General features: G+C 42.6%; 2 protein-coding genes across 2 annotated transcripts in view; both read right to left on the reverse strand.

Annotated features, from left to right (window-relative positions):
- Positions 1-15,840, reverse strand: part of LOC119170367 (sorting nexin-17) — a 34,776-nt gene extending 18,936 nt beyond the window's left edge. Inside the window, exons 1-6 of the mRNA XM_037421508.2 lie at positions 15,662-15,840; positions 13,233-13,307; positions 11,375-11,492; positions 9,750-9,925; positions 4,530-4,617; positions 463-547 (exon numbers count right to left, since the gene is read on the reverse strand). Of these exons, the coding sequence (XP_037277405.2) occupies positions 463-547; positions 4,530-4,617; positions 9,750-9,925; positions 11,375-11,492; positions 13,233-13,307; positions 15,662-15,721 (602 nt within the window). The 5' untranslated portion in view covers positions 15,722-15,840. The remainder of the gene's footprint in view (positions 1-462; positions 548-4,529; positions 4,618-9,749; positions 9,926-11,374; positions 11,493-13,232; positions 13,308-15,661) is intronic.
- Positions 15,841-19,133: 3,293 nt separating this feature from the next.
- The window catches only part of LOC119169549 (tudor domain-containing protein 7), a 92,342-nt gene continuing 91,063 nt past the window's right edge, over positions 19,134-20,412 (reverse strand). Inside the window, exon 23 of the mRNA XM_075876542.1 lies at positions 19,134-19,790. Within this exon, the coding sequence (XP_075732657.1) occupies positions 19,558-19,790 (233 nt within the window). The 3' untranslated portion in view covers positions 19,134-19,557. The remainder of the gene's footprint in view (positions 19,791-20,412) is intronic.

Here is a 20,412-nt window from a genome sequence, read left to right on the forward strand (position 1 = left end):
AAGGCAGCTTTGCTGCAATGCGAGAATGCAACGAGGTGAAACAACTAAATTAAAAATCTGAAGTGCTTATTTTTAATAAGACGTTGACTTGATTTGTCAGTGGGAAGCTCGAATACTAAAATCGCAGTGCAAATCGAATCGAACAGTAAACATTATTTTAAAAATATCTAAAATTTCAAATATTCGCACACCCTTAATTAAAATACATCTTTTCTTTGGCAGAACTCATCATTAAGCACAAAATGGAAATATTCCTCAGCATGCAGAGCATGACATTATGGGCAGGTATGCCCCAAGTGCCGTATTTCACAGCATTCATCTTTTCATACTTTTTTTGTACGACACATCAAAATTGTTTTTATAACTTGCATTCATCATCTCATATTGCATTTCAATTTACAGAGCACAGACCAGCACCATTTTTTAAGCTTGAACATAAACAAATATACTTTCTTTGCCTACCTTTTCCTGATAACAATACAGTGACCTGAACCAGCTGACGTTTGGGAGAGGTAAGGGGCCTCAAAGTTTTCTAGCCGCTTCTGAACTGAAAAATGTAAAGAGGAAAGAAAATTACAGAGAATACTTCCGAAACTGAAACTCGTGAAATTTATTTTTTTTTAAGAGAGGCGCTGCACGCTCTCAAAAAATAAAGTTAAACATTACAACTTATGTTTAAACACAATCTTTTAAGTGCTCTCATTTCTTCGACTTCTACCTATTTTACGGAGTATAAAAGTTGTGGGTTTTTCCAAAAACTTTCACTGGTGTGTCTTATACAACAGTACAACTTATATACAGAAAAACTATGGGTACTGGTGCAACTTATGTGGCACATATCTTTTATTGCTTTCACAAGTGTAAGAAATTGGGTGCAGTAACATTTAAATGAAAATCGAATTCCGTTTTAACACTGCAACAGTGGCGACAGATATCAGGTACAGGCAGCACAGCTATAGTATCGCAGCAGCATCGGCATGACCTTCAAGATTTGACCTCCAATATACGTAGCCTTCATAATGGACAACCAGACGTACCACTAGGCTTTTTAAGATATTGTTAAGCCTGTGACATCAACGCAGTTGACATGAAAAAGGCACATCTGCTTTTTTTTTAGTGCTTGAATGTGACACCGCATCTACCTCTGAAATAAAAATAAGAACTATAGGCCCGAACACTACATAGGCAGTGCGATTTACCCGATATTCTGAACATGACAGCTGAATCAGCATCGCATAAAGAAAATGCGCTTCCGCTCACGAAATAATCTGCTGCTCGCCATTTGCTTTTGTGTCCATGCTGTCAAACGTGTGATAGGATGCTCGTCGGCATCGCGCTTCACTTCGAGGGGAACGCTGTGGGAATCTAGGCCAGACCGCTGCCTTTGCGAGGCCTTTGCCGCCTCGTTCTGCGTTCTCATGTCCCGACGTGACTCTCCCCTACTCTGTGGTCTGCCGCGCTGGGAGAGCGGGGAGTGACGTTTAACCTCTCTCACCTGGTAGCGGATGTCGACTGTGGCGGCGTGCACAGTCTCTCGAGCATATCGCGCGCGCATTTCGGGAGTGAGAGAGGGCCTCTCCGGGACGACAAGGGGTAAGCACGCATTCCTTTGCCCTCGCTCGAGCGACCAGGCCCTTTGTTCCGGTGTCACCATGAATCACTTTTGCCCACGAGACGTGCGCGCGGCACCCCTGTGTAGTACTTTTTGCCCGTGCCGTGGATAAGCCCATTTGCTTTCTCGCCGCGGCTTTGCAACGGGTTCTGTACTGCGTTTCGGTGTTGCTGCACACAATAAACTGTTGTGACCTTGAGCACTACCGTGTTCTCGCCACGGCGACGGTTAATGCGTGCCCTGCGGCTCGCTAAGACCAGACCCTCGGTAGTAGCCGTACTCCTTTGAGATGCGTGTACACTACACCGCGAGCCACATGTTTTGTGATGCCGTCTAAAACTTCGCGAAGATGTTATCCTGCGAAGTTCAAGTTGACTGCTGTTGCCTATGTGGTTGAGAACGGCAACCGGGCAAAAGGGAGGCTCATCGGCATCAGCAAGAAATTGGTTCGCAACTGGCGGATGGCATCGGAAAAGATTCAGGCCACGAAGAGTACGAAAAAGGTTGACCGAAGCAAGAAAGCACGGTGGCGGGCACTGGAAGCCGGTCTGCAGCCGTGGGTTTTGGCACAACGGGCGGAAGGTAGGGGACTTTTTACAGTACTGGTGCATCTTAAGGCACACACACTTGCAAAGGGAATGGTTGTCGTTGGCTTTGTCGGCAGGCCCTTGTGGTGCTCAAGATTCACGAGGCACAACAGGCTGGCATTTCCAGCTCGCACAACCTTGCGCCAAAAGCTGCTTGAAGACTTTAAGGAGAAACTTTGGAACTTCAAGGAATTTTGCGACAACGAAGTTGAGAGTCATAATGTCCTTCACAGCCATACACTAAACATGGACGAAGTACCCCTGACGATCGACATACCAGTTGGAAGGACTGTTACAGAAAAGGGAGTGAAGACTATGGCGCTGCGAAAGACGGGGCATGAGAGGTCGCATTTGACTGTCGTCCTAAGTCTGTTGCACGGACAGAACAAAGTTGCCACTGGTGGTCATTTCTAAGAGGGAGACCATGCCTACAGAGAGCTTTCCTCCAGGCACAGTTATCGAAACATATTAAAAAGGCCGGATGGATGAGGAGATAATGGCTGCATGGCTTCAGATACAGTTGGAAGGACTGTTACAGAAAAGGGAGTGAAGACTATGGCGCTGCGAAAGACGGGGCATGAGAGGTCGCATTTGACTGTCGTCCTAAGTCTGTTGCACGGACAGAACAAAGTTGCCACTGGTGGTCATTTCTAAGAGGGAGACCATGCCTACAGAGAGCTTTCCTCCAGGCACAGTTATCGAAACATATTAAAAAGGCTGGATGGATGAGGAGATGATGGCTGCATGGCTTCAGAAGTGCTTTGACAAGAGACCAGATAGATTTTTCTGCTTCAAGAGGTGCATTTCGGTCATGAATAGCATGAGAGCACACATCACTGACTCAAGCGTAAAAAAAATCAAGGCGACAAACTGCACCCCGGTAGTAATACCCGGTATAATGACAAAGATGGTACAGCCACTGGACATAGCCATCAACCGAAGCTTTAGGTGTGTATTGCGGCACCTCCAAGAGGCCTGTATGACCGACGGTGAGCCCACCTACACCCCATCGGGGCACACGAGACATGCTTCGTTTGGCGAGGTAGCCAAGTAGATTCGGGAAGCCTAGGCTGCAGTTTCTGTGTTTACTATAACTGCCGGCTTCAGGAAAGCTGGCCTAATTAAGAGCGCAGCAGAGAGCGACGCAGAAGCAGAATCGAGCAGAAATTCTAGCAGCAATTCAGAAATCTACAAGCGTGACAAAGCGATGCTGCGGGCTGAAGTGACTCAACTCTTCAATAGTGCATCAGAATATGTAGCATTCGACAGGTTTGAATAAAAAGTATTATACGTTGCCGTTCTGAACCTATAAAGAGTCTTGGTTGAACTTGTTTCTGCTAGAATTTGGGGCTTAACATGGGAATGCAGTGCCCTGAAATGGTAAGTACAGCAGTTCGAGGCAACTCGCACGCTGACCAAGCCGGAATAATTGCGTCTTGTGTAATAGTGCGACTTATATGTCAGTTTTTTATTTGAAACCTGGTGAAAATGGGAGCTGCAACTTATGCAACGGTGCAACTTGTAAATTGGGAAATATAGTATTTATAGCATAGTAGGTTGTACTTATCTGTACAAGTACAGATGAAAATAGAAATGAAATCTCAAGCCTTGCATAGGCCTCTTATCCGAAATGATGGCAAGAACTAGGAAATAATTGAGCACAGATAAATGTTCAACATATTGCCTCATGCTCAACTGACTTTCCGTGGGTCTTAAACAATATACAGAGGAACAGCAGAGAAAAGATTTTGTGCTCAGATTACAATACGCATAGGTGCTAAATTTCAGTTGACGCTTTTTTTTACGTTTTTTCTTATAACGCTTGACGCTTTTTCTTTTATAATGCTTGAACCACTTGGACCAAAAATAATATACACCGCATCCATTCGCAACGATATTTTGAAGTTGCTCCATGCATCGTTTGACACTCAGAAGTTTGCTACAGCTATGAAATGTTCCACAATCACTACACCATTTCTCACAAGCAACGTCAGATGAAACTTCTGGTGTGCCAGCAGCACATTATGGGCATGTACAAGCTTTGAAAAATTGTAAGTCTGGTTTCGGTTGTTTCAGTCATTGGCATGCAAGCAATGGTTCGTGCATATCTTTGCGCCACTGAACGACTCTTCCTCATACTCTAGGCTAACAAGAGTTTTGCGTCATGTTTCATCTAGCTTTGTTTATTGCAACATCAGCTTCAGCAATATCATCACTCGTGACAACGAAACCTCAACGTAACAGCCTGCCTTTTTGCACATACTCTTCTGAAGAGAAGTTACGTAATGTTGAAAAGGAACGCTTTGAATGGGAACTAAGTTCAGACTCACTTATTATATCCGCATCCTCCCTTTTTACTAAAAATAAAGCAAAGTAGCATATGAGGTCTTGAGGCAATCCAATCTCCCTTGCCACAGCCTGCAGTGAGAACACAAAAAGCAATGAGACCTCGTGATTGAGGTACCACCGACAAATGATAATAGGAAGCTGCGGTGATCAAATTCTGTAAAATCTCTTCTTGCTTTCTAAGTAAGACGCAGTTGTAGTCCATAGTATACAGACACAAGAAACACATGAAAATTGCCTGTACAGAGAAATTTTGGAGACTAGTGAATATGACCCGGGCAAAAAATTTATAAGTAGCCATCACTATAATTCTGTAAGCCCCACTCGTACAGAAAAAAAAAAGCCACAGTAACACAATTAACGTTTTCTTATACAAAACAAGCCCTACATCTGAGCAGTCAAGGGCACGTTACCACTAAAAATTAGGCGTTACAGCTCTAGTTACCCGAGCGAAAAAAAGTAACTCTGTTACAATTACAGTAACCAAGTTTCCAAGGGTAGTTTGTTACAGCTACAGTTACCATGGGAAAGTACCAACATAGTTACTTTTTTGTTAACACATTAAAAAAAAGTAATATACTGCACACCAAATCATAGAATTAATTTGAAGGAGCAGTGACACCAAATTTCAAACTCGAGACGTGGCATTCATGCGATTACTTGATATGCAAAAGCTTTTTAGGCGAAGTATGAATGGCGTCCCTTACATAAAAATTATTCTATTTCGAGCGCAAGGAGCATCCAAGGCTCAACAGTGCGTTCCCTGCCATGAGACATCAACAGTATTTTGACATGTTCAGCTAGGTCCTAGGCCGCCCCGCCTTGGGCGCAGCGTCGATGAGCGAGCAGCGATGACGTCGACAATATTAGTGTTGTCATCGCAGTGTTGTAGTGTCCTACCGTCTGGCGGCGACGCCTGGCTGCCGGCAAAAGCTTTACCAGCTTTGTTTTGCTTGGATTGCGCAGCACGCTCATGTTTTGAAGGTGCTGACACCCCCATAAAGTTGTTTGCACTGCGTGGCGCTCGTGTCTCGCACAGAAGTCCTATTTCAGGGGTGACAACTATTGAGCGATAGGTGGCATTGTGTTCGCGAGCGGCGATCACCACTATGATCATCATAGTTGGTAGAGCGGTAGCGCCAGCGGTGACCCCTGGCAGAAGGCAAGCCTTGGTGGCAGGAGAGAGTTGAGGGAGTCTCTTTTGGCGCGGGGCGGTAGCGCGGACGGTTGCCTCCAGCATTGGGTCTGCTGTGGACGGAACCGCGGGCCGTCTTCGGTAGGCAAACATGGTGAGTCAGGCGTTAGCGACACCATCTTTTTTGTCACGTTGTGGAGTGTTGTTTAATGTTGTGTAAGAATTTCCTAGCGTGTTGATCCCGATTGATGTTATAATCCAGCAGACGATATCGTCGTTCTAAATTAGTTAAATAAATGTGTGTGTGTTGGCTTGGTTTGTTCTGACTGTGTCTACTGTGTCTGTTCCCTCCAAGAGCTTTGTGGCGCTCACCATTTCGAGACCCCACAGTGTCTATGCTGCATTTTCATTGTGCCGCTTCGGGTGACTCGTCATGGAATCGCGAGCACAAATGTGATTATTTTAAGCAACAGTAATCCGGAACAAGTACCACGCACGTGGCGTTTATTTGTCTGACCAGTCAGTGTTGCCCAAGCCTGCGTATCCAGCTGCCTCGTCGCTGCTCGGTCCGGCATCAATTTCGTAATCACTTCTAAGAAGAGAATCGAACCGAAAAAGATTCTCCATGCCCGGAATCGCCGCTATTCAATATTCCTCACTGCTTTCATCATCGCTTATGGACGCTGATGACGGTGGCGACCAAAATGGGTGTCACGAAAGCATGCCTACACACGTGCGTGCCGAGCAGACAAAATGTCAACTGAAACTTGCATCACTATTTCATGTGGCCACATGATCAGATGGGGCAGGACCGTGGGAGGTGACCGCTTGGTGGTGTTGAAAATCGGCAGGCTTTGCTCCCGTTTTGAATTGGGTTCAATACCGGTCATACCAATCATTTCACATACATAATTTCGTCCCTCTGTTGCATTATTAGTACCAAATCGTTATCAGGGGCTTGATATGACATGCTTCAATCGATTGATTGATATGTGGGGTTTAACGTCCCAAAACCACCATATAATTATGTGAGACGCCGTAGTAGAGAGCTCCGGAAATTTCGACCACCTGGGCTTCCTTAACGTGCATCCAAATCTGAGCACACAGGCCTACAGCATTTCCGCCTCCATCGGAAATGCAGCCACCACAGCCGGGATTCGATTCCATGACCTGCGGGTCAGCATCCAAGTACCTTAGCCACTAGACCACCATGACGGGGCATGACATGCGTCATGCTTATGTCACTGCTCCTTTAATAAAAATGCACAATGGGGTATGAGAACTGCGTAGCATGTGAAGACGACGCCCATTCACCATCGACGTTGATTCTTTATGTTCTTCAAGATTATCAGACCCTGTTTTGGAGAGCTTTGTGTCTGCTGAGCATACAAACCCTTTGCAACACGTGTTCGCGAAACACAAAGACTGCACACCTGCGAACTATCAAAAAGGAATCATCTGCAAGTGCGATGCAGGGATTGCGAAGAAACATAATTACATCGGCGAAACGGGCAGCGAAGAATCAGGAAACAAAAGATTGGTAAAGTCAACTATGCAACACGTTCTTAGACAAAGCTTGCTGACTACTACTCGGAACATAGCTTTGACCTAAACAATGCGATGGTGCTGCCTGATGAACGGAAGCCAAAAAAGAAGGGGGGGAAGGGGGGTACTTCTGGAAACAGTTGCAAGAACATGTGTTACTAATGAACTGATCGACGTCCGCTCTCTATCATTTTTTTTTTCCCAGTGTATAACTGAGGATACAACCAGCATAAGAAACAAAACTTTTGTAATTTTGTTAATGATTGTCATGTTCAGTCGAAGCAGACTTATGAAATATGGTTAAAAAGAAGTCTTAAAAGTTGCTTTGCTATTGCACAGCCTTCTGACTTTCAGCCATTTCATGCTTTTGTTTTCTCGCCACCTTTTAAATGCAATTAACTTGGAGCCTTGGGTGAAAGAAGGCTCCACCAGCACACTAAGAATAGATCTAGAACTCAAGTGGCAAAAAGCTCCCTTACAAAGCAAAGGACATGAATTTGGGAAGCTGTTCACTTCCAACGTGACTGATTTAGGCTGCGGAAGCTACATTTTCGACGGAGGTGAAAATGCTGTAGGCTTGTGTGCTTAGATTTGGGTACACGTTAAAGAACCCCCGGTGGTCAAAATTTCTGGAGCCCTCCACTACAGCGTCTCTTATAATCATATGGTGCTTTTGGGACGTTAAACAACACATATCAATCAATCAATGCGACTAATTTAAGACAAGCAGTTTACAAGTAAGCTCCAAATACAGTCTTCTGCACGAAGATATTCTTCTTAGCGACATTTTCCCCTAAACTGCAAGGGGAGCCTTATTGTGGAAAGCCGAAAGGTGGAGAGGATATGGTAAAGAACAAAGTTCCAAATAAGTTAAAATCATTTAAAATCGGCCCTTAATGAGTGTTAATGATGGATATGTTTTTTTTCTAAAAGCAAAAGTAACTGTAATGGTATTTTCCATTACAACTGCTGGGTACAAAAATAACAGTGGTTACAAGTTCCTCCAACTGCCAACGACTTACTAGTAACTGCAGTTACTGCCCGAAACTGCAGTCGAGGCTGATTAAAAAACAAGCAATAAAACATGAGCACTTCAAAATTTTAGCCCCATTTACATTTTGGTTACATAACTGTCCTTGCTAGCATGCCGAGAGATTAGCCAGAATTTACGTGAATGCATTATGTTTTTCTTTTTTTACAAATGGCACTGTTATCACGCCTAAGTCTAAATGAGTTGTGCTCCCGGTAGAATCAAATAGTATTAGTTTGTCTGTTCAGGATGTCCATGTTCATTATGAGGCCTTCTGGGAGACAGCCAGGCAGAGAGATCCAAGACCGCATTAACACACTGCACTACTTGCCAAAAACCTGCTCCCAATGAAGAAATCATGGCATCAGTAATTCCATCAATGGTGCTTTCATTTCTCAGGCCGGCATTGCCCAACAGGCTGAATGTGGTAATCTTTCCTTTCTTTGGTACACTTGCTTACAAATTGAATGTGACTTGAGTTATTTTTCAGGTATAGTGTACCTTTAAGACCGATTTTGAACACCACTCACACCAGATTAGTGATGCCTCTTTGAAATTGTCACGACTGTCACAAAATGCTGCCTCCAGTACTGAACACGCTAATAAACATAATAGCAATGAATTTATTAAATTTCTAATATTTAATACAACTGCTAACATTTCATGACTGTAACACGAGTGCTGAGGAAATATTTGTTTAATTCCCACGCAGGCACCTAAGTAAACTTTCCTTTGTCAATCATTTAGGCCGTAAGTTTTCTTGGCCAACTACACTCGTATCGCAGAGCACATGGGCATACAGGAGCATAAATCTGTATGCAGCCACTGCAGTTAAACCACTCCGATCTTCCAAAATGCTCCTCAAAAAAGCCAATGTTACATCTAATAAAAGTTCCCACATTAGCAAAACACCAATGACTGGCTAGGCTGAAAGTCTTCTCGTCAAAAATAAACTAAACATAAATGTAACAGTAACTAACACTGCACCAAGGAAGAATTATGAAAGGAGTTAATACATGCTTGAAGTACCTCAAACAGTGGGTTCATGTATATTAAATCTCGCTGTTTCCAAGAACTTAACATTTGAATTCATTAGCATTATCACTGCTCCGAGGTAGCTCACCAGAAAATTTGAAGAAAAGACTCAAGGTTTTTTTTTCTTTTCGTGTATTCTTTTTCGTCTTCTCTTTTTTTTTCCAGCACAGTTCACTAGACTAATTTTTCGCTTTCTTGTGCCTGTGTAGTGTTACTTAATAGTTGATGTGCTGCATCACCTACAGTAGTACTTAAATTGCCACTGAATTGTGTGAAAAACTAGATACTAATTATATTCATGTTCTACTTGAATATCCGTACTGCACTTGTAATAAAGTTTGAAGTGTGCAATTTATATAATGTTGTGTAAGTGATATATACTGACATTTTTTTCTGACAGTGATTGGTATGCCCCCCCCCCCCCCCCTCTGAAATGAATATATAAACAAACAAACTTACATCCATGACTACATCAGTGGGGTCCGTGGAGAGTACAGACACTGTGACCTTCTGCCAGTTCATTAGAAACACGTCAAAGTCGACCTCCTTGGGAGGGGCACCCATGGTCTCCTGCTGAGCAGACAGCAGGAAACCCGTGAAGGCCTCGTCAGACGACACACGAGCATCTTGGCTAGCTGCAGAGACAAAACAGTCGTAACCAGGTTCTTCCGCAGTTACTTAACAACTATCCATCACCACCCACAGACAATTTTCTCAATACAGGGCCAGACAAAAACAGTGAGGGCAGATGCGCCACTACTTGTCGTGAAAATGCAGCCTCCGATACACTATATAGAATTAGAATTAGTGAAAGCAAACGTTTTTAAGAAATGGCCAATTAAAGAGTAAAGTAGACTGATGAGACATACACAGAATACAGATCAAGATGAATGATTGGCAAACATAACTGATCAGGACTCTCTACAAGCTGAACAAACTATTCAGAATATTCTTTCCCAGTTGTCTAAGTGATGCTAATAGAGTTTATTGGTAGATTTTTAATTTGTAATTCTACAAACATCTTTCGCATGCAGGGGTTGAACTGATACAATGCCCAACATGAAGGCTACGTGTTGTGCATTAATGCCTGCTTCCACACAAAGTGAGCATTTCCTAAAAGCCCGACCGCATGCACGCGATTTCCTAGCGACAGCGGCAAACAACAGCGACGAGCGACAAGATTTGGTGTTACGGAGGCCCATCCGTCACTGTCACTTGTCGCGTTGCTTGTTTCTGGCAAAATATAGAAGATCGCTTTTCGCCTGAAAGCCAGCGTGGCGATTTTCAGCAACATGGCTGCACCCCTGGTCCTCACTTCGGTTGCAATTTGCTCTCTATTGCTTGTTATCCGCGCGTACTTCAAGGAATGCTACCTATCGACTGCCTTTTTTACATTCACATCTCACTCGAAGGTGAAAAAGCCAATTTTGTAGTAAATCTTGTTATCAAAGGTTTGTTTTTATGTGTCGACATTAGCTTGTGACAGTTTGGTCACATGCGGCAATGCAAAATCGTCATGCAAAGCAAGTCATAGCATACGCTTCTGGGCACCCTGTTGGGGTCAAATCAAATATTGCAAAAATAGAAGTTTGTCAAATGCTTTTGTGGCTTCCTTATGCCACACAAGACAGCAACAAATTTGGCATGTGGTGATCAAGCTGCTTTTTAAAACTTTTTTTCTCGCAATTTATGGGTATGCCCGCAATAGTTTTCTATCTAGAAACACTGACACTTTGTCGCCGACATGCGGTGGCAGCCATCGCGACGGGACGAAGCAAGTTTGTCACTGCCGCTTGTCGCTAGAAAATCGCATGCATGCGGTTGGTCCTTAGCAATACTCATGACTACACATGCAAGGTATAAGCACTCTGAACAAAGAAAGATTTCACTAGTGGCACACACATCTGCTACCTTAGGAAGCAGTAAGTGAAATGACCCACACAAGGCACATGACGTCTGCCCGTGTGCTCATGTAGACATGCAACACATGCATGCAAAAGACGCCTGCAATGCCCGTGTCTTGTCCGATACATGTTACTAGCACAAAATCACATCCACCGACCACGTCCGATTGACAGACACACCTAGCTGAATGTATTTTTCAAGGAATCCTCGTCGTTCTTCAGTTTGCGTTGGTGTCAATGGCAACAGCTTCTTCGGTGGAAATGGAGGAAGCGCCGCCGATCCAAACACTTTTTTCAGCTGAAAAACATGAAATTTTTTAAAGCACTTTTCCGCAACATGTTCAATAAAAACAAACAAACAACAAAGTGCAGCAATGTTCAGTAGGGGGTGGGCAAATAGTGAATTCCGATACCGAATTGAATAGGGATTACAACGAATAGAATATGAACGATATTTCAATATCATTCGAATAGTTTTCAAATAATAAAAAATACCATTTCCATAACAGCCCTAAATTCCCCGAGTATTCACGGTTAACAAAAAAAGTATTCACGGTTAACACGGGAACATAGCAATGCTTTCAACCAACAAAAAATACCACAATTATGTAAAGCCTATTAAGCTAGAGTATGTAGTGAATAAAGCCTTTATCCTGTAGGTTTAGTAACTGTACAGCAGTCTCTCAGTTTCCAAGGCCATGATTTGTCACCTTTTAAATAAAGCCGAGGTATTACATTGTTCCATGAAGCAACATCATGAATATCATGATGACGATAATAAATTAAACACTAGCTTCGACAACAATGCACTTTTAACCAAGAAGGCCTTCATCTGGTGCACAGTATGACCCCGATAGTCTTGGGTTGAATGTACCTTAGTAATTGATTATTTAAAATAACAAAAAAGATCTTTCGTTGTTTCAACGAATTGTTCTTTCGGGGTCTTCCCATCAGTGATGATTATTGAAAAGATATACAGTATTTCGAATATGCACTATTTGATTCGAGCTCCAAATCAAATAGAACACTATTCAATTCGTTATCAGAAATTTTAGAATATTCACAACCTCCTAATGTTAGAAGATTGAAATGTTGAAGCTGATATACCAACATATGACAAGGCGAGTGGAATCGTGAGTTAATGCTTTACAGCCACACATTTTTAATTTTATTTTTTCATTCACACCTATCATGGCGATATCGGCAATACAGGAGTGCCAGTGCAAATAAAGCAGGAATAATGAAAATGGCATGGATCACTGCAAATATTCAAAGGAGGTAGCAATTCTGGCTGCTGAATCTGATATTCAAGCTCCTCTATTTCATCTACAGAGGAGAGCTATACAACAAAGGTGAAATAAATCACAAAAGACAATTGGATGGTGATGATGATGATATGTGAGGTTTAACGTCCCAAAACCACGATATGATTGACAGACGCCGTAGTGGAGGGCTCCGGAAATTTCGACCACCTGGGGTTCTTTAACGTGCACCCAAATCTGAGCACACGGGCCTACAACATTTCCGCCTCCATCGGAAATGCAGCTGCCACAGCCAAAAGACAATTGGAAGACTTCCAAAACAGCATAGAAAACATATGCAGAGACAACCTTTGTTTAAATTCAGTTTTATACTGCAAAAACATTGAATTATGGGCACTGCTAAAAGGTATTGCATAGCTTATAATAATTGCCATTTGATTTGAACAATACATCAGTAGTCTGAATAGTGTGCGCCTGATAGATATGAATTGTCAATAATTCTGTATTTTTTTTAGTACAACTTTTAAGCATAGCATTGAAATATTAGAAAATTCAGCTGTTCTTCAGTATAAGAATCTAGGCACTGTGGCTCTGAATTAAACCTACGATTACATACTCATATTCAAGATACCACAGTAACTGAGCCTCCATAGATATTATAGCATTCAACAGTCAACTACCTATATTTTACTTTCACATTATTAGTGTGTCGCTCAGTACTGCTCTGCCAGCTCCTACACAAACAAGTGAGCGACTGTAGCAATAGAGTAACTCACCTGATCGTGCAAACTGTGAAGCTGCTTGTAGCGAACGGCACAGTGAAAAGAACCATTCACGTGTATATTGTATGCCTGCAGAATAAAGCAAACACGAGAGTTACCCTAACAATCGCTAAGCACAGCCTGACAACTTGTCAACAATATATGGGCTGTATTATCTGCAATCACAGGGCCAACTAGAGTCTGTTTAAATGAATTTCCTCTGCATGCTATAATCTACACTGCCCTTGGGAATTTAAATTCTCGTACTAGTCATAAGGATTTCTGGATTTATGCAGGAGCCATACCAATATATTTAACGTATGTGTTTAAGTGAATATCAATCGGTGTATGGAGGCACTCACATACTTTTTCAAAATACAGTACATTGAGAACCCCTGTCACAAACAGTTTCAAATAGCCAAGGTTAGCCCGCAAAGAATACAACCTGGTCACGATAGCTCTAACAGGCTTGAAATTTGAACCGTCAACAGCACCATACGTTCACTTAACCTCGTCAATGTCGCTCTGTTAACCCGAATCACAACAAAATAAAGCTAAATTTTTGTCATCGTGGACCCATCTTGTCAACACCTTCAATTCTTGCACCGATTATTTCGCTGTACAACGGGTTGTGAGCTGTGATCTACGAAAGCCTGACAAAGTGCCACGACAAAGCCAGCTTGTCTTCTGACAGTTGGAAAAAAGTACACTTGATGAGTTTAACCACATCCTCAACCATTTTTACCAGAAACGCATGACCAGGGCATGAATGGGGTTAACATCTGTACGATTATCACGCCGTTTGCATCATAGTTTCCTAAAATCAACTAGAAGGTACTCTGGTGCGGCGATCGTTCAGCGATCATGGGAATTATGGGCAGTACACAGATTTTCCTAGTCTTCATACTTGCGGATGGTGAATGAGACTTGTGTCTTTATTTATAGCTGTTTCAGTTTTGTTTTAAAGAAAAGAATGAAGCCTTTTGAACTTCGTTACCTGATTTGAAAAGGCAAGCGTAAGAGATTATGGTAGTGAAGCGCAACCGCGAACATTTGCTGATTTTTGTTTCGTGAGAAAACAGCTTCAAGCCACACGAACACACACGAAGCAAGAAGTATGAAGATTAGACAAATCTGTGTACTACCCATCATTCCCATGCTTGCTGAAGCGCCATGCGTTGCAGCTCCCGTAGACACTAGCACCAGAGTTCCCTCTAGTGTATTATTAGGAAACTCTTTAGCATCAGAATGCATTCCAGGTACCTTACTTCGGTTTACATTTACAGTTTTAGGCAACACAACCATATTGCTCACAATTCCAAGACTAAAGCAGAACCTAGTCTACCGATATGCTTTGTAGGGTGCACCAGCTAGCAAAAGCGACTAGCAATAAACTGTACTAAGATGAAACATTCGCGCACACATCAGACAGTCATATTACAATATGCAATTGCTGCACTCCGAAAACGATGAAATGAACTGATCAATTTGGAGAAATTTTTCAGCGAGTGTGGTGCTAAGACTGCACGTGTAATTTTTTTCAACAATTATACGGCAATCAGGCAAGATGTGATGGATGGTTGTTTCCATGCAGTGCATACAGCATTGGGTGTACTGCACATAGAAGATGGTTTGATCATCGCAATTATTCTACATTGCTTCTGACGAGCCAATGATGCACGCAGCCATCATCTAGTCAGCATTGCTAGACACTGTTTAATTGCGCGTTTACACGTTACTTCCATTTTAAAGTGCAATACATATTGGTAGCCATATCCCCGCTCCACACGAAAAAAAAAAAAAAATCCGTTGCGTCTTTCCTCTCTTTGATATTACTTCGTTTCCCATCCCGTCATGCAGTAGATAACATCGCCGAATTATATACAAGATAGCTCGCGGCGTTCACGCACATCGTTTCGCCACCTTTTCAACGCTTGATCACAGATGACTTCGCAGCAAGTTACAAAACTCGAAGGCGCTGCTCATATTAATCGGTGCCTTCGATTGTGAAACCACAACAACCTGGTGGTGCATTAAACGGAGGAACGGGAACAGCGCCCTACTTTAAAAAACTTCTTTCGATATTGCGAGTTCCAGATGGCTCCGAACAAATCGGGAAGAACCACATAGACGTCTCAATAATACGTACGCGATTAAAATGCTGTGATGTGTACGGTTGAACAGTGCGAACATTTACTCGCTGTCCTTTCAAAGCCGCCTCGTTACGATACACACGAGAGTTGACTGAACCTAAGCCACCACCAGATAGATGCACGGATTTCGTGCCGCTCAAAATCGAGCGACGGCATGTAGTTGGCAAACTGTCTACTAAGCGAGATTTAGCGAGCGAACTCGAACCATGCTACGATCTGCGCGATCCTGTCTCACTTGACACAGCGGGGTTCTCCCCACAAAGCTGCTTGGATCTCAATACTTTTACTTACGACGTATGTAGATCCGCTCTCGTCTTTGAGTTCTTGCGTATCCGGTATCGAAAAATGCATCGTTAAGCAAGCGCTTCACCAGAGCACATGGAGAACAAGAAAATAAGTAGCAGTGTTTTTGCTACATATGTTTCGGATGGCCATTCCCCCGGACCGCACAACGACCTTACGCCGAACTCTTCCGCCGCCACGGCTGTGTTCTTCCGCAGTGTAAATGCAAATAGCGCGACTACAGCTCAACATAAAGTTGCTACATCCAATCATATATTTATATATAGTTTTCTAGGCTTGTTAAGACACGCTACACGGCTGCTCAAGGCGATCTCATTAAACTGAAACAAATGCAAGCACACACACACACACAAGAAAAAGTTGGCAAGCGCACGCACGCCGGCTTGACGTTTGGCTCAGCCGCGGCCGCAGCTACAGCGGAAGCGTTGCGCGCTAGCTCTTACCTACAATTGTTTAACAAGTTTAAACTGAAGGAATGCTATCGACATACGCTGTAGGAATGAGCTCAGGTTCAGTAGTAGTATAAATACGAGTGCTTGTAACGCTTGGAATCGAATGTACGCACCTCGTGTCGAGGCGCAGTGCACGGAAGAAGTTTGATTAACGCCTTCTCACAGGGGTAAAAATTCCGCTGTCAATAATGTTCTAACTTCCGCGCGTAACGCAAAAACCTGGGAAGTCTACAGCAACTCGATCGTTTCTACAATCGCGCGCTTGGCAAGGTGGCGGCGCCTTCTCTTGCACGTCGCGGGTATCGACCCCATATGTATGAAGAGTTTACCACGTAAACCGATCATATATAGCCCTTTTTTTTTTTTTCAAGGCCTGTATGAACTTCTGCGTGACCACGCGACACAAGAAAGCAATTACGCCCAAAGCAGCGCAGTGTTGCAATTGGCTGAAAGTTCAACGCCTAACATACTCTCATCGAATCACACGAATTCCTAAGAAGTATCGTTCATAAATTATTTTAATATTGATTAATCTGAGGCGAGAGTAACATTAGAAGGGTGCCTTTACATCTGCCCCCTCCAACTCTTCCAATTTCTTGACACATATATCCTATATCTATATCCAGTGTAGCCAATATAGTAAATTCTGGACTAACAGACTTTTGATTTGACTCGCTCAGACTCCGATGGAGCCCCAAGTGAGTATGAGTCAGTCCACGTGAGTAATATTTTCGTGAGTGGAGTTCAAGTGAGTCTGGCACAGGAAAAATTTTGCGAGCCTGAATCAGAGGAGCACCAAGTGTAAAATATATTTTATGGGAAAGTCTGAGTGAGCTCCACAATTTTTGCTGACCTGTGCATACTACATTACAGTTCAGCTTGCTGTTCCCAAGAGGTACAAAACCAACACACACTCGAAATTTGGAATGCAGGTTTATTGTAGAAAAAAAAAAACGCATAAGCAAGGTGGACACACAGATCTTAGAGTAACATTCCTTTTCCTGCTGTTTGGCATATTCTCCCGGCACCTACACAACTTCAGCATGTAGAACTCGTGCATGGGTGCAAAGGAGCTTCTAGGAACTAATATGAAAAAGGAATACTTGGCACCAACATAAGCTTTCTTACAACATTAAACATAAAAGAAGCAGTAGATTCTGCACTGAAAAAAAAAAAAAAAAGACCGAATGTTGATATTGCAACCTAATCATCAATGGGGTACAAACTAAATGTTGATGCCAGGCACTCAAGAGTAGCAAAAAATATGAGTTAATATTTGCCTCTGACAACACACAAAGCTCTTTTATAAGTGACTTAGGAACACACTTGTTAAACTAATCAAAATTTAAAAAAATGTATTGTATCACTGTAAAAGACCTTCTGCTTTAGTTTATAGAAGTGGTATACTGAGAAACAACTTGTGCTCAGTTTCAAATAACACCCATAAGCTGCAAAGCACTGCAATTACTTGTGCTACAAAAGTTAAAATGTTACTAAGACTTCACTGTTAAATACAGAACTGTAGCAAGTATTCTTCAATGTTGTTGGAAAATGTGGGGCTTACCACATCTTATACATGTAGCCTTATTTGTGGCCACAACAAAGTAACATATATAGCAGTGAAACATATGTAACCAAGATACCTGCAAAACAACAGTTGTTAATTGCTATGCCAACAGCACTCAACTACCTATATTGTCCCATTACTAAAATTCTAGTGACACAACATGAAAGACGATATAGTGTGAGTACTGAAGGAGGTTATAAAATTGTTCTAAACAAAACAAAAGCAAACAATCAGGTTTAAATAAAGTATTATACTACACCAAATATTTGTCGAAGCAAGAACACAAACAAAAACAGGCAGCCTCACTGCTACGAAAAAAAAAATTCTTAAGAGATCACAACACCCAAGCAGGGATAATATAATAGCAAACCTATGTGGTACCTTAGGGACACCTTAGAGGAGAGTAGGTAAGGCATGACAACCAAAATAAGCTCTCCATTATTCAATATATTGCACACACATGGGGAGAAACAAAAATATGCTAGCACTCTTAGTTCCAAGCAACATTAACGTGCATGCAAAATAGAGATTAACGAGTTATATAACGTTATGCATACTTAACTCGCACTGCACATCACGCTGTGTTACAGGGTACTCAGTGCACACAACAGCTTCCATCATACTCCATATGCTTCAAATTTGATAAACGATGCTGCACAGCCGTTTCAAATCAAACCTTGTTCCTTAATAGATCACAGTACTATTGTTATTGCACAAGGAGATAGAAAGTTGAGCTTTTCCCCACTACAATACAAGGTAAAACAAATAGAACAAGTCGGCTCACAGAAAATTGAACATGTACACATGTACATGCAGAAAATCGCTATTTAGCTGCCAGTTTATCTCTATCGTCCAGTGTTGAGATTTTTTTATAGTTATTTGATAATTACAGAAAATGTTGCTACCATTAAAATTGTTAAACAAGTGCAGCAAGACTGTTTTGGCCAAGTCACAGCACAACAACTCCTACAAAAGGTCACCATAAGGCAGAGAGATCTTGAGCATTACAAGGCCTCGAATCCCAAAAATGCACAGCCGTGCCAATGGCACCATGCAAGTATATGTATGCATTAAAATGCGACGTACTAGCATAATATGCATACACACATGCACTGCGCTCAAACGGGGGATCTAGTGCATAGTTAACAATACGCATGGTCTACGCTAGACCATTCTATTACACTGCACATGACTTCTGCAGATGTTGGTTGAAGTACAGATCACCCAGAACAGTGCTTGTAAAAGACAATTTAATTCAAAAAAACATCAAGTTAGAAATTGCCATATGCACCAATACAAAATCTACCGTTCACAAAATTTGGCATGACGTCTATATAAGCAAAGCGCGTCGATTGACACTGCATTTGCTTGCAATGCCACGAAACAAAATTAATCAGCAGGAATGTAACCTTGCAAACATTTTTGAGCAGGGCATCCAAGGTCCACTACCCTAAACCGCTCTTACAAATGAGGTGAAAATGAGTAAACTTAGGCATCTATTCGCAGACAGACAGCCACAATGACTACAGGTGAATGAAACCAAAGGGCTAGAGTGGAGGAGTTGAGGTAAAACGTTCTTTTAAACCACCCCTGATGAGCTATGAAAGAACATTGGAAGGCCATCTCATCTCTCCTGACATCCCTTCAACTTGCAAGCGATAAGTTAGCCAGTAGTAGAAACACACATGAAAAATAGCGGGCACACACATTCATTGTCGCTTTCCACAGGTTCAGAAAGGGAGACAAAAAACATTACCATACAGTAACGATGATACCGAAGAAAAAAGTAAGGCACACCAATAATGAAAGAGGAGGGGGGGGGGGGGGGCGTTTTGACGCAGACAGTAAACTGCATGGTCAACGCATCAGGGTGAAACGAGTCGCACGATATTGCGCTCAGCAAGAAGCTGATCGATGTGGACGTCATCTTCGGTTGAAGTGTCGAAAAGACGCACCACAAGATGCTGGGCACCCGCAACGCCAGTCTTGGTGTCTGGCTTCTTGGCCATAATGCGTGCTACAAACATCCTGTCCTTTACAATGTTTCGGAAATTGATGCAGTCCACTGGATTCCAGTCATCCTGTACAGATTTCACACCTGGGAGGGGTAAGAGGAAATATTATAGCGCAATCGGGCTTTGTTCATCACATCCACTTTTCCACGCTTCACTTCTCAGTGGGCACCTACCAAGAGGAAAAGAAGGACGGTGCTTTTAACAGTGGCTATATTGAACCTCTTCCAGAATGCCTTCTAAAAGTACAGTTGCAATGTGGCGACTGTGCCATAACATATCATTATACAAATTAGCAAAGTACTCACTATGCATTTATAAGGCAACACATGCACTTTCTTGATGCTGAGGCTAATGGTGACTGTCAATTATGTTTGAGCAACTTGTAATGGGCAGGTCGTTAGAGGGGCCCTACAACACTGTTTGAGCGTGATCGGGAAATACTGCCGATCTACAGCAGAGGCTCCTGAGAACACGCGAGCCAAATATTATAGCACTGCAAGTGGCCTGAAATTCACAATAAAGTCAGCTAAAGATTGCTTTCTCTTCTCTCAATGAATGGCGGAAGCAGCTCAAAAATCCCTCGTCACAACCATTCTATCAGCCACTGGCTGATTTGAATATGGCGCACTCAGATATAACAAAGATCACCACAGAAAGACGCGACTTGTCCACGTGTGCACGTGCAATCGCAATGAAAGAGCTACA

This window comes from Rhipicephalus microplus, chromosome 2, assembly GCF_043290135.1.
Source record: "Rhipicephalus microplus isolate Deutch F79 chromosome 2, USDA_Rmic, whole genome shotgun sequence".
NCBI lineage: Eukaryota > Metazoa > Arthropoda > Arachnida > Ixodida > Ixodidae > Rhipicephalus > Rhipicephalus microplus.